General features: G+C 38.3%; 1 protein-coding gene across 1 annotated transcript in view; it reads right to left on the bottom strand.

The window, feature by feature from the left end:
* The window catches only part of CFAP47 (cilia and flagella associated protein 47), a 638,800-nt gene that overhangs the window by 360,319 nt on the left and 264,013 nt on the right, over positions 1-14,468 (bottom strand). Inside the window, exons 39-40 of the mRNA XM_043505538.1 lie at positions 12,188-12,276; positions 1,423-1,509 (exon numbers count right to left, since the gene is read on the bottom strand). Of these exons, the coding sequence (XP_043361473.1) occupies positions 1,423-1,509; positions 12,188-12,276 (176 nt within the window). The remainder of the gene's footprint in view (positions 1-1,422; positions 1,510-12,187; positions 12,277-14,468) is intronic.

The following is a 14,468-nucleotide window of genomic DNA, read 5'->3' on the forward strand; positions in this document are numbered from 1 at the left end:
TAAGTGGGACACAGCTGCTGGTAGGGCACTTTTCTTGAAGTGTTTTCAAGCATGGAATTTGTTATTGCCTTGGTTCACCAAAGCCCATTGTTTGTAGTTTACATTTTATTATCATAGAGAAACCTAGAATCATGAATATGTCTTATGAATAAATTAAATGAATCATGTACTGACAGGAAGTTAAATAATGATAGACCTTCTGTATAGCTAGCTTCCATTATGTGTGAATGGGACATCTTACTGCCACAAATACTTAGAAAGCAAACTGAATATTTCAAAATATATTTCATTCTATGATTTTAAAAGTAATGTTCTTCAATTCAAGTGATTATTAAACCATAAATAATTCTAAATCTCTTGGCAAGTTAAGGGTATTGTTTCATAGGTCTGTGGTAGCTCCTCTGTTGTGCTAAGAAAGTCATTTGTACAGATTCCAAAAGTTTCAGTTTTCAAACCTCTTTTCTATCTTCTCCTTACTTGTATTCATAATTATCAATTTTGGTGATACTCATCAGCCTTCCTCACACATACAATAACTTCTTCCTGTTCCACCTCTTTTGTCTTGACAAATAAACTTGTGGATATTTGTTTCACCTCCTGTCAGCTACAGATGGTGAAGACAGAAGTATTTCTTTTGGGTATGATGAGTATCCTTAAACATAGCACTTTCTTTCTTCAACATTCCTCCTTCACTCAGATTGTAACTTGCCTCTACCATCTACTCTAGGCCATTTTTACCACCATTGTCATCCTGATCTTGAACTCTGCTCCTCTTTCCATACCTTGTACATCAGAAAATCTGTCTACAGTCACTTAAGTAACAATGACTGTGCACATAACTGTCTCAACTTAGATCTCTGCATTTGCATTCATCTTTTTTCATCTTCATTTTTGAAAATCCATAGTCTATGGCCTCCTAAAGCTATAGGATTTAGAACTCTAGCATGTGCAGAATTTTGTCACCTGCCTCCTCACATATTAAAAAAAATGTGAAGATCTCACCCCCTCCTGAAACATCTCCAGCCTATTCAGTTCAGGACCCAGTTCAATCCAAAATAACTTTTCCTTGTTTTTAAGCCTCCAAATGAACTTAAAGAGTCACTACGGCAGACTGGTTCCTCTCTCCACTTCCGCCACTCATTTAGCACCATTGTGCTCTCTGTCTTTTCACACATCACCACGTTAGCTCTAATATTTACCTGTTCTGCTGTTTCTTCCTATCACTGAAGTTCCAGTGCTTATGATGATATTCTTTCATTTATAAAAATGTCTTTTCATAAATGTTATGTAGTTTCTATCATATGCCAAAATCACATTTTGCAATTCTTGAAAGTTTAGGGATACAGATTTATACAAGATGTTATACCAATAAAGTTGTATTACACCACAATACACAATCAGTAACTGAATTTTAAAACCTACCTGTGTGTTTTACCTTGCTTTACCTGGCTGGCTTGATGCAATTGCTCAGGCATAGTTAAGTAAGTTGTAGATTCCACTAAAATGACTCTGAAAAAAAAGCAAACACACATTCTTACTGTACATATTACTTACAAAATGAAAGTTTATTACTTTATCTAAAAAACTGAAACAAAGTCCTGGTAAAGAAAATTATTATGATCCTCACATTAGAAAACTTAAAAAGTACACTAAAATGTGCAAAAATATAAGGGACAAGTTTACTTTTTTTCAAATTATGACTCAATTTTCAAATTCACAAAAATTCCAAGACACTTCTCAAAACATAAGCCACAATTAATTTCTTTGTAATTTAATAATAGGAAAAAAATGGTTACTAACCTTTCTGTAACTGTTATTCTTCAAGAGGTGTTGTGCATTTCCATTCCACTGTAGGTGCGTGCACTGGACATACACACTCACTTAAAGTGGAATGGACATGTGCAGTCACTCAAACAAGAACCTACTTGGAGCCACCTATTCAAGGAGCAAGTATATTATGAAAAACCAAAACTATTACTTTATCTAGATCATAGGTCAATTTGTAGTCCTTACTGCAAATCGATGAAGAAATACTTTTCAAATGACATATGGCATAACTTTCAACACATCCTTAGCCATAGTAAAGAAAATAAAAATCTGAAGATTCAACAACGTCCCACAGCTTAATAGAACTCAGGTATTAACATTAAAATAGGAACTATTTTTTTCAAAAAAATTACCTATCCAGAGACTAGTTCCATACTGAATGAAATGAAACATCCAACTGTCTCTGCTCATCAATGCAACTTTCCAGTAACTATGAGTAAGGCGGTGAGTCAGTCACGGATTCCGTGACTTTCTGTAACCTCTGACTTCTGCAGCAGCTGATGCTGGCTCAGGGGCTGTCCAAGCCGGGCAACCCCGGGCCAGCTGCAGCAGTTTGGGTGTGTAGAAGGGGGCTCATGCCTAGAGGCGGGAGGGCGCTTATCTCGGGGTCTGGGGGCTCCCACTGGCATGGTCCTACAGCTCCTAGGCTGTGGAAGGGCCTAAGTAGGTTCTAGTTTGAGTGACTGCACATGTCCCACTGGCTGCGGTTCCACCCCCCAGTCTCTCAAGTACCTTAAGTAAACCCTTTCCCAGAGATCCAACCTTGTGGGTACTCTGAATTTACAGTTCAGCTCTTCAGGCACGCATGATAGTTAATGCAGACTGTCTCATGGGTTTGTAAGAGCTTCAAAAAACACTCTTTACTATAGCGAGACAAGAATTATACAGACCTAGACAAAACTAAAAATACCTATTCGCATTTCCCTGCTTCAATTTCCTCACTACTCAAATGTTATTTGGGCTTTCTGGGGTTTTCAGGATCCCCCTTACTGAACATGACTTCTTCTCTGAATCATGACTCTGTCTCTTTCCTCTGCAGCCAGTTTCCTATCTGCTCTCCCTCCAAAGTGGCCAGCAAAAGAACCTCTCTTTTATAACTTCCTCTTTGGTGAGGTGAGCCTCTGATCAGTTTAGTTAAGAGACTGAAGTCCCTTACCACGTAATCGGTTGCTTAGTTACTTTTTCCCTGGAGTTCAAACTGAAAAATTGGTATGCCCTGGGTAGAGAAGCTCTTTGTTCAAAGGTGCACAATTTGAATGGATGATTATCATCGCTTAATGACCCTCTATTGTTAACCCTGTGCCAGGTACAAGAATGTCTCTCGTCACTTCCTGTGGGTTTTAGCTCTCAATACGGAGACAACAGAAAGCAGAGAAGGCAAACAAGCTTCATATTCAAACTAGGATTTGGAATCTGACACAGATACACAGAGCCTCCAATATCAACCAGAATTCCCCTAAGTAGTCACACTGACCATGACACATAGTACTCCAAGTGAGTAAGGGTAGCAGAACCTGGACTAAATATATTGATGCAGCTCCAGCTCTCCCTAAGGCTATGTCTACAGAGCCCTGCAGTTCAGACTAGGGGGATGTGAATTGCAGCACACACTTAACTCCCCCATGTGTACCATGTGGGTGTGAACTAAAAGGTACATAGTTTACATTTATGTAGTTGTCTTTAAACAGCAGTTCACACCATCACAGTCCAAACTGTGGGGCGATGTAGACAAGCCCTCAGCATAGGCACTTATATAACTTGAGCCTCTTTAAACAATACTCCACGTTGTGGTCTCAAATCATTTCACTGGCCTTCGGGAGTTTTGTCCTGATCAAACTTTCACTCTTCGTCTTTGATGAGCTAATATGACCCCTATCCATGCAAAGCATGTTTGACAATGTTTTTAACTTGGATGTGTAAAATTAGAGATGGAGTTAGGTACCTAGGTAAAAGAGGTCTGATGTGTCCATGGCTCTCAGTGAAGCCAAAGACAGTGGTGAACGATCAGCACCTCTAAAAATCAGGCCAAGTTTATTTACATGCCTAAAAAGGATTTAATTTTAGGCACCCTAACTTTGGGTGAGGTGCTTAAACTGTTCTTGCTTGTTTAAGAAGCTAATGCACCCTGCATTTGCTGATGATACAAAGTTCAAATGCCCCTATTGGAAAAACAACGGGGAATCCTTGTGGCACCTTAGAGACTAAAATTTATTTGGGCATAAGCTTTCGTGGGCTAAAACCCACTCCATCAGATGCATGGAGTGGAAAATACTGTAGGGAGGTATAAATACACAGCATATGAAAAGATGGGCATCGCCTTACCAAGTGGGGGGTCAGTGCTAATGAGCCAATTCAACTAAGGTGGAAGTGGGCTATTCTCAACAGTTGACAAGAAGGGGAGGAAATCACTTTTGTAGTGCTAATGAGGCCAATGTAAACAAAATGGCCCATTTCAAACAGTTGACAAGAAGGTGTGAGTATCAGCAGGGGAATATTAGTTTTTGTAGTGACCCATCCTCTCCCAGTCTTTATTCAGGCCTAATTTGATGGTGTCCAGTTTGCAAATTAATTCCAGTTCTGCACTTTCTCATTGGAGTCTGTGTTTGAAGTTTTTTTGTTGGAGAATTGCAACTTTTAAGTCTGTTATTGAGTGTCTAGGAAGATTGAAGTGTTCTCCTACTGGTTTTTGAATGTTATAATTCTTGATGTCAGATTTGTGCCCATTTATTCTTTTGCATAGAGATTGTCAAGTCCGGCCAACGTACATGGCAGAGGGGAATTGCTGGTACATAATGGCATATATAACATTGTTAGATGTGCAGGTGAACAAACCCCTCTGATAGTGTGGCTGATGTGGTTAGGCCCTATGATAATGTCCCTTGAATAGATAAGCGGACAGAGTTGGCACCGGGGTTTGTTGCACGGTTTGGCCACAAGGACTTCTCATTGTTTTTGCTGATGCAGACTAACATGGCTACCACTCTGAAACCTGTTGGAAAAGACAGTCTGACCAAATCTCTGGGAGTAGGTACTGATATTCTGTCTTCTTGAGGCATCAAAGCACACTCTCAAGACAATATCATGAAAGGAGGAAAACTGACATGACAGTCAACTCAGGTTTCCCCTCACCAAGTATATGGCCATCTCCAGGGTAGAAGAGAGATCTACAGCTCTCCTGGATGGTCAACTCAATTGGGAAGGTACTGGGTACACTGAACTTTATTTGAACTTTAATGCCTCCCTGAGAGAAGGCAGAGAGACAACAGGTTGTCAGGCATTTGCTCACTAAATCATCTATGGCCATGGATGATTTGCACTAACTGTTGCTTTTTTGGGGCCAAGTTATTCAATGGGAGTGGGAAAGCATCTAGAATACCAGCTGTAGTCCTCACCTTTCCTTGTTTTCTGTTGCTCAGATTTCTAACATGGAAATGGTATAGAGATTACACATGGATCTTGCAATCTGATGATCTCCTCTCAGCAATGGATAGAAGTCAGGTGCCTCTGGTGACTTTTTAAAGTAGTGTTTTTAAATGAAGTCATACTCATATATTTGATACCAATTAGGGATGTTGATTAATTGCAGTTAACTCACGCAATTAACTAAAAAAAATTAATCACAATTAAAAAAATTAATTGCAATTAATCATAGTTTTAATCACACTGTTAAACGATAGAATACCAATTGAAATTTATTACACATTTTGGATGTTTTCTACATTTTTGAATATATTGATTTCAATTACAACACAGAATACAAAGTGTACAGAGATCACTTTATATTATTTTTATTACAAATATTTACACTGTAAAAATGATAAAAGAAATAGTATTTTTCAATTCACCTAATGCAAGTACTGTAGTGCAATTTCTTTATCATGACAGTTGAACTTACAAATGTAGAATTATGTACAAAAAAACCCTGCATTCAAAAATAAAACAAAGTAAAACTTTAGAGCCTACAAGTCTAATCAGTCCTATTTCTTGTTCCACCAATCACTCAGACAAACAAGCTTGTTTATATTTGCAGAAGACAATGTTGCCCACTTCTTATTTACAATGTCACCTGAAAGTGAGAACAGGTGTACACGTGGTACTGTTGTAGCCGGTGTCGCAAGATATTTACGTGCCAGATGCACTAAAGATTCATATATCTCTTCATGCTTCAACCAGCATTCCAGAGGACGTGTGTCCATGCTGATGACAGGTTCTCCTCGATAATGATCCAAAGCAGTGCATACCGACGCATGTTCATTTTCATCATATGAGTCAGATGCCACCAGCAGAAGGTTGATTTTCTTTTTTGGTGGTTCAGGTTCTGTCGTTTCCGCGTAAGACTGCTGCTTTTATAAGACTTCTGAAAGCATGCTCCACACCTCGTCCCTCTCAGATTTTGGAAGGCACTTCAGATTTTTAAACCTTTGGCTGGGTGCTGTAACTATCTTTAGAAATCTCACATTGGTACCTTCTTTGCATTTTGTCAAATCTGCAGTGAAAGTGTTCTTAAAATGAACAACATGTGCTGGGTCATCATCTGAGACTGCTATAACTTGAAATATATGGCAGAATGTTGGTAAAACAGAGCAGGAGACACACAATTCTCCCTCAGGGAGTTCAGTCACAAATTTAATTAACACATTTTTTTTTAACAAGAGTCATCAGCATGAAAGCATGTCCTCTGGAACGGTGGCTGAAGCACAAAGAGGCATATGAATCTTTAGCGCATCTGGCACATAAATATCTTGAGACACCGGCTTCAACAGTGGAGCATGAATGCCTGTTCTCTGTTTCAGGTGACATTGTAATTAAGAAGTGGGTAGCATTATCTCCCGTAAACGTAAACAAACTTGTTTGTCTTAGAGATTGGCTGAAAAAGAAGTAGGACTGAGTGGACTTGTAGTGTCTAAAGTTTTACATTGTTTTATTTTTGAGTGCAGTTATGTAACCAAAAAAAAAAATCTACATTTGTAAGTTTCATTTTCATGATAAAGAGATTGCACTACAGTACTTGCATGCGGTGAATTGAACAATACTATTTCTTTCAGTTTTTACAGTGCAAATATTTGTAATCAAAAATAAATATAATGTGAGCACTGTACACTTTGTGTTCTGTTTTGTAATTTAAATCAGTATATTTGAAATGTAGAAAACAAAAAAAAATTAAATAAATAGTATTCTATTATTGTTTAACTGGGCAATTAATTGCGATCAATTTTTTTAATTGCCCGATTAATCATGATGCATTTTTAAATGCTTGACAGCCCTAGTACAAATCAGATTAAATAATATCCATTTCCACAATATATTCATCTGGTGCATTAAACTTCTGGTTTTCCTGTTGTCATAAATCCCTTTCCCATTTTTGTCAAATGAAAAATAAAAATACCAGAATAAGCTCAGATAGCCAAATGGGGTGATGATTTTAGTGTATCACTCAATTTTTATGCTCTTATACCCTTTTTCTCCCTTATTTGTTCAGTTTTTCTCTGAAATATTGGAGAGTCTCTCTAATTTACTAATTAATTAATTCATGTATGAATCTATGAAAATATAGGAAAATATCTGTGACTTCACCCCTAAAAAACTTTAGCAGCTTCTCTTCTTTTTTTTCCCTAGAAGACTCTTGTCTACTCATTCTGACACTGAGTGGTTTTCCACATTTGGATCCTATCTACTTCCATTTTGATTTGTGCAACATTAAGAATAATTTAGATGATCAAAAACAGAAAGCGGGGAGGGAGAGAAAACAGTAAGTCATTGGCGCTACAAAAAGTGCTACAATTTTGATAATGCTGTTGTAGAATTTCTATTTTACCATACTTGCTATGGAACAATCAAATATAAACTGATCTTAACAACTAGTAGACAGAACTCACTCAGCCTGGTCAAACCAAACGTCTATATTTTTTTCTGAACCATACTAAGAAAGCAGTAGCAGAAGGAAGATAATATCTGTACAGTATAAAAATAGAGGAACCTGATTCTCCTCTGATGTAAACTGGCATAGCTCCAGCTGAGGATCCGTACTCTTAGCTTTCAATGGTGCTATGCCAATTTACATCATCTGAGGTTCTGGCTGACAGTTTTCACAATTAGAAAGTCAAAACTGACCAGCAGTTACCATTCTATGATATTTAATATATGGAAATATTTCCCCATATTAGAAGATGAAACAGTTGCAGTACTTTAGAGAGAAACATTTTGAAACTGTTAAGAGCATTTACTTTTTAAAAATTAAATACAAATATTCAATAAGAGTTTAACAAACACATAACAAGTGTAAGTACAGAAAGTATTTGTGTGTTTTTTAAAGGACAAAGAAACAATGCTATATCTAATAAAACAGAGAACTACCAGCAGAGTTATTTAGCAAGAAAATTTTTCTGCTATGTAAATATCAGGTGTTTTCCCTATATTTAACAAAGAGTTGAAATACCTCCACTTTTTAATAAAAAGAAAAGGAGTACTTGTGGCACCTTAGAGACTAACAAATTTATTTGAGCATAAGCTTTCGTGAGCTACAGCTCACTTCATCGGATGCATGCAGTGGAAAATACAGTGGGGAGATTTTATATACACAGACAACATGAAACAATGGGTGTTACCATACACACTATAACAAGAGTGATCAGGTAAGGTGAGCTATTACCCGCAGGAGACAAAAAAAACCTTTTGTAGGGATAATCAAGGTGGGCCAATTCCAGGAGTTGTCTAGAAGGTATGAGGAACAGTATGGGGGCAAAATAAACATGGGGAAATAGTTTTACTTTGTGTAATGACACATCCATTCCCAGTCTTTATTCAAGACTAATGTAATGATGTCCAGTTTGCAAATTAATTCCAATTCAGCAATCTTTTGTTGGAGTCTGTTTTTGAAGTTTTGAAGTGACCAGAAAGATTGAAGTGTTCTCTGACTGGCTTTTGAATGTTATAATTCTTGATGTCTGATTTGTGTCCATTTATTCTTTTACGTAGAGTCCTTGCTTACAGACAGCCCCCCAACCTGAAGCAAATACTCACCAGCAACCACACACCACACAACAAAAACACTACCCAGGAACCTATCCTTGCAATAAAGCCTGTTGCCAACTCTGTCCACATAACTATTCAGGGGACAACATCATAGGGCCTCATCACATCAGCCACACTATCAGATGCTCGTTCATCGGCACATCTACCCATGTGATATGTGCCATCATGTGCCAGCAATGCCCCTCTGCCAGGTACATTGGCCAAACTGGACACTCTCTACATAAAAGAATAAATGAACACAAAACAGATGTCAAGAATTATAACATTCAAAAACCATTCAGATAACAATTCAATCTCTCTGGTCACTTGATTACAGACCTAAAAGTCGCAATTCTTCAACAAAAAAAATTTCAAAAACAGACTCCAATGAAAAGGAGTACTTGTGGCACCTTAGAGACTAACAAATTTATTAGAGCATAAGCTTTCGTGAGCTACAGCTCACTTCATGCATCCGATGAAGTGAGCTGTAGCTCACGAAAGCTTATGCTCTAATAAATTTGTTAGTCTCTAAGGTGCCACAAGTACTCCTTTTCTTTTTGCGAATACAGACTAACACGGCTGCTACTCTGAAACCTGTGAGACTCCAATGAGAGACTGCTGAATTGGAATTAATTTGCAAACTGGACACCATTACATTAGGCTTGAATAAAGACTGGGAGTGGATGTGTCATTACACAAAGTAAAACTATTTCCCCATGTTTATTTCCCCGCACTACTGTTCCTCACACCTTCTTGTCAACTGCTGGAAATGGCCCACCTTGATTATCACTACAAAAGGTTTTTTTTCTCTCCTGCGGGTAATAGCTCACCTTAAGTGGTCACTCTGGTTACAGTGTGTATGGTAACATCCATTGTTTCATGTTGTCTGTGTATATAAAATCTCCCCACTGTATTTTCCACCTCATGCGTCCGATGAAGTGAGCTGTAGCTCACAAAATAAATTATGCTCAAATAAATTTGTTAGTCTCTAAGGTGCCACAAGTACTCCTTTTCTTTTTGTGGATACAGACTAACATGGCTGCTACTCTGAAACCTGTCACTCCACTTTTCAATATATCCTTTTCAAGAGTCCACTCTGTACAGTGTATTTAAAATGTTTCAAAATGTATTATTGGAGTCCTTCAGACTTCTTTCCAGTACTGTACATAGGGCCCTACCAAATTCACAGTCCATTTTGATCAATTTCATGGCTGGGGGGAATGGGGTTAAAATTAGTCAATTTCACGTTTTCATGCGTTTACAACTGAAATTTCAGTGTCCTGACAGTGAGGGTCTCAATCCACAAGGTACCCGGAGGTGGGTCTGATCCCACACATTCCTCTGCCAGCAGCCCTGCAGGGGAAAGACAAATCATGTCCCTCCCCATCCTGGTGGGGACTCATAGCTTAGAGCCCCCTGGCTGGGGCACTCCCAGCAGCAGGGGAGATCGAACCCACCTCCACAAGCCTCCAGCTGCAGGAACCTCCAGGGCTGTTGTCCAGCATGGGAGCTTCCTGCAGCAGGGGAAGGCACTCGGAGGTGAGTCTGATCTCCCCCTGAGGGCAGCCGTGCAGGAACTTGCAGCAAGGAGTTCCTTGCTGCGGTGCTCCCAGCAACAAGCGGGAGATCAGATTTCATGGGGAAAGGCTAATTTTATGGCCTCTGACACGTTTTTCATTGCTGTGCAATTGGTAGGACCCTATACATAGTTAAGCAAATGAATTCCCAGGGAAGTCCTGAATGGTTCAGAAGACTGGCAATGTGATATGGAACCTTTCATCTGTAGCTTGCAGTTATTTAAAATAGTTGTGATCCAATAGCTGAAGAGTCATTCAGATGAAATTAGTTTACTTGGTGGCCCTAATCTACTTTCTGGTGGACAGGTATCCATCCACATCATAAAAACCACAAGAGGTACCTATGCTGATTGTCTTAAGGAATGAACAAACATGGAAAATAAACTAATTCATCTTAGGTAGTTCAGGTCAAAGCACAATGGTGGGGCAGTGAAAGCAACTTCACTAGCTGCTGCCCATGCTGAACCTAGTTTTCAAGTATGTAAAGGTTTGTTACAAGGAGGAGGAAGAAAAATTATTTTTCTTAACTTCTGAGGATAAGACAAGAAGCAATGGGCTTAATTTGCAGCAAGGGAGGTTTAGGCTGGACATTAGGAAAAACTTCCTAACTGTCAGGGTGGTTAAGCACTGGAATAAATTGCCTAGGGAGGTTGTGGAATCTCCGCCATTGGAGATTTTTAAGAGCAGGTTAGACAAACACCTGTCAGAAATGGTCTAGATAATACTTAGTCTTGTCATGAGTGCTGGGTACTGGACTAGATGACCTCTCCAGGTCCCTTCCAGGCCTATGATTCTATGATTCTATTTTGTAGATAAACAGAGGACTTCCATCCTCAGGACTGTCAAACTAGCAAATATTAAACAAACATTAACAAACATTAAATTCACTTAAAAAAACAAAAATAAAACTGTGATGAATTAACATGAATGAATACCAGTCACGTAACAAAAAAGCACACTGACAAATTTCCATCAATCTTTCATGTTTCATCATGAGAGTACTTTGTAATTCCAGAGATTTTTTTGGCATATCCCATTTTAGCCTATCATATATGAAATTACAAGGAGGCAATGTGTGTATTAAACAGGATATCATTAAGAGAAGCTAGAAATAATACAGAAAACTGTTTTGTGTTCTGGGCTCTTAAATACAAATTAATTTTATGGTCCTGTCTGATTAAGTTAATTAAATTAATTTGGGTCTGCAGATTAAAGACAAAATCTGGAGCCAGATCACACAGCACTGAGATATTACAGCAACATAATTTTCTACTTCTTACATAGTAGAAAAAGAAAGTTTGCGTCTCTGGAGATGTTCCATATATTGTGAATACAAAAGAAAAAATAGATTAATTGATGGTGATGCGAGTCCCTAGGCAAATGCGTATATTCTCTTTTGCATGAATATTTCAGTTTAGTAATTTAATCAGCAGGACAAAGCAGATTGCAGGTGGGGGGGAACCCTATTAATTAACATGGTTTGTTTCTCTTTGGAATTCTCCTGGATCTCAGCCATACACAAAAATACAAGCAAGGTTCATGAACTCCATTTGATGAAAGCTGTAGTTTCATTGCTTACACAAAGATGGATTTCAATTCAGGTTTATTTATCTACTTTATTCATTATCATAGTGCTTGTAACAATTTTGGAAATGCAAATTCCTATAATTTAACTTCAATTTTTCCTACATTTTTAAACAGGAGAAAATTATGAAAAAGACTAGATATACATATTATTATAGTTATGATTTTGTCTTTACAACATTGCCTACCTGAATGTTCCATCAGTTCTGAAGGGACTAGTAACATTCAGACTAACTTTCTTCAGTTCATAACATGGGGATTTGCATTTTAATACTTCCTAAAAGAGAATAAAAAGTTATATCAGAGTGGGAAAATTAAAAAAACACTCCATACTTAATCAAAAATAAACTAGTAACTAGGCAAAAAATATTCCAAATACATGGTATAGTTAATTCCCTGTAAACTGATATTAATATCACTAGTATAATTAATATGTAAGGTTTTGTTGCCAACATATAAGATGATTTAGGGTCCAATTCCTTTTAAACATACATGCTTAAACCCCACTCTCCTCCAACCCTGCTTTTCAGAATTCTCATATACAATACGGCTAAAGATTGAGGGGAGGAAAAGCTATTTTTCTTCTTTTTTTCATATCACATCTATCCTTCTCTCCATCACAACCCTCTCCTCCACCAAATTCTTCTTACCCACTAGCTCTTGTGTATAAATGCTCTCCCCAAACCTCTCCACATCGCTCTTCCTCAAGGCTTACTGCTTCCCTGATGCCTACAAAAAAAGTCAGCCAATTCATGAAGGTAAGTTTGAGGAGTAGCTATATATATCTATATCTATCTATCTATATATATTTGTATATTTTATTTAAAATTAAGCAAGTGGATGTCATCATCATCATCATATTCCTATTACTCCTCTGGCATTTAGGGCCGTGGCGAAACTCCTCCACTCCTGTCTGTTTCTGGCAAGTCTTTCAATGGTTCCCCAGCTGTGCCCCAGGTTTTTCAGCTCAGCTTCCACAGCTCTTCGCCATGTTGTTTTTGGGCAGCCTCGTTTTCACTTGCCTTTGGGTGTCCATCTTATTGCTACTCTGGTGATGGAATCAGTTTCCATCCGAAGCACAAGACAGATCCACCTCCAACGATGGCAATGATGGTGCTCAGATTCTCTTGGCTGCACTGTGTCAATAGATCTTGGTTTGAGATTGTTCTGGGCCAAAAGATAAGGAGAATTTTTCTGAGGCAGGTTGTATGGAATGAAGACAGTTTGGACATGTCATACTTTCTCATTCCCCAGCATTCTGCACTATAAAGTAGTGTTGAAAGTACGCAGCTCTGATAAATCTTGAGTTTAGTTTTGGTGTTTTATTTTGATGATTTTCAGACTGTATTTAAGCTCCTGAAGGTGTTCCTGGCTTTATTGATTCTGTTCTGGATATCCTGGCTTGTTCCACCATCCTGGCTGCCCAAGTACGTGAATGGTGCTGCCCAAATATGTGAATGTTTCTATATTGGTGAGAACATAATCCTCTATCCATACTGGTGATGGTGAGGCAATATTAAAGGTCATGATATCTGTCTTACTGTGGTTGATTTTCAGTCCAATTTGCTGGCTGAATGCATTGAGTTGAGATGCTTTTTCTTGTATATGGTGTTGGGTATGAGATAGGAGAGAAAGATTATTTGCAAAGTCCAGGTCTTCAAGGGATGAGAAGAGTGTCCATTTAATGCCTCTTAGCATGTCTTCTGTTGTATGCTGCATTACCCAGTCAATGGCAATGTTGAAGAAGATTGCAGACATGACACACCCCTGACATACTCCTGTTTTGACTTCAGAACAGCTCACTGTGATCAAAACTACTTGTAAACTTGAAATAGAAGCTTTTGATGACACTAATTATACAGAAAAGAATTCCATATGCCCTCAGAATGCACCACAGGCTGGACCTGTGAATGTTATCAAAAGCCTTCTCAAAGCTTATGAAATTTATGTAGAGTTGCCATTCCCATTCTAAGCACTGTTCTATTATGTTTCGTAGAGTGAAGATCTGGTCTGTGCATCCATGCCCTTTCCGAAAACCAACTTGCTCTTTTCTGAGAACACTATCAACTGCCTCTGATATACATTGGACTATGATCTTACACAATACTTTGCTTGGCACAGACAAAAGTGTGATACCATGCCAGTTATTACAATCACAGAGTTCCTTTCTTTGGTATCTTCACTATCACCCCATTGGTCCACTCATATGGCACTTTTTCCAAACTGATATAAATAGAGGGGCCAAGTATAGATGCTGCTGATTTAGGATTTACCTTGAACAATTCTGCTCAAGTTATCCTTGCCAGGAGCTTTCCCATTTTTTAAGGATTTGATGGCTTGAATGATCTTTTCCTTAGTTGGGGTGTCTGTGCTGATATCAAGATCATCTTCTGCTTCCTGGATGTTTGCTTCCCCTTTAGGTGGCTCCCTGTTCAGCAATTCTTTGAAATGCTCCGTCCAGCTCATTTC

The sequence above is a fragment of the Dermochelys coriacea genome, chromosome 1 (assembly GCF_009764565.3).
Source record: "Dermochelys coriacea isolate rDerCor1 chromosome 1, rDerCor1.pri.v4, whole genome shotgun sequence".
NCBI classification, from domain to species: domain Eukaryota; kingdom Metazoa; phylum Chordata; order Testudines; family Dermochelyidae; genus Dermochelys; species Dermochelys coriacea.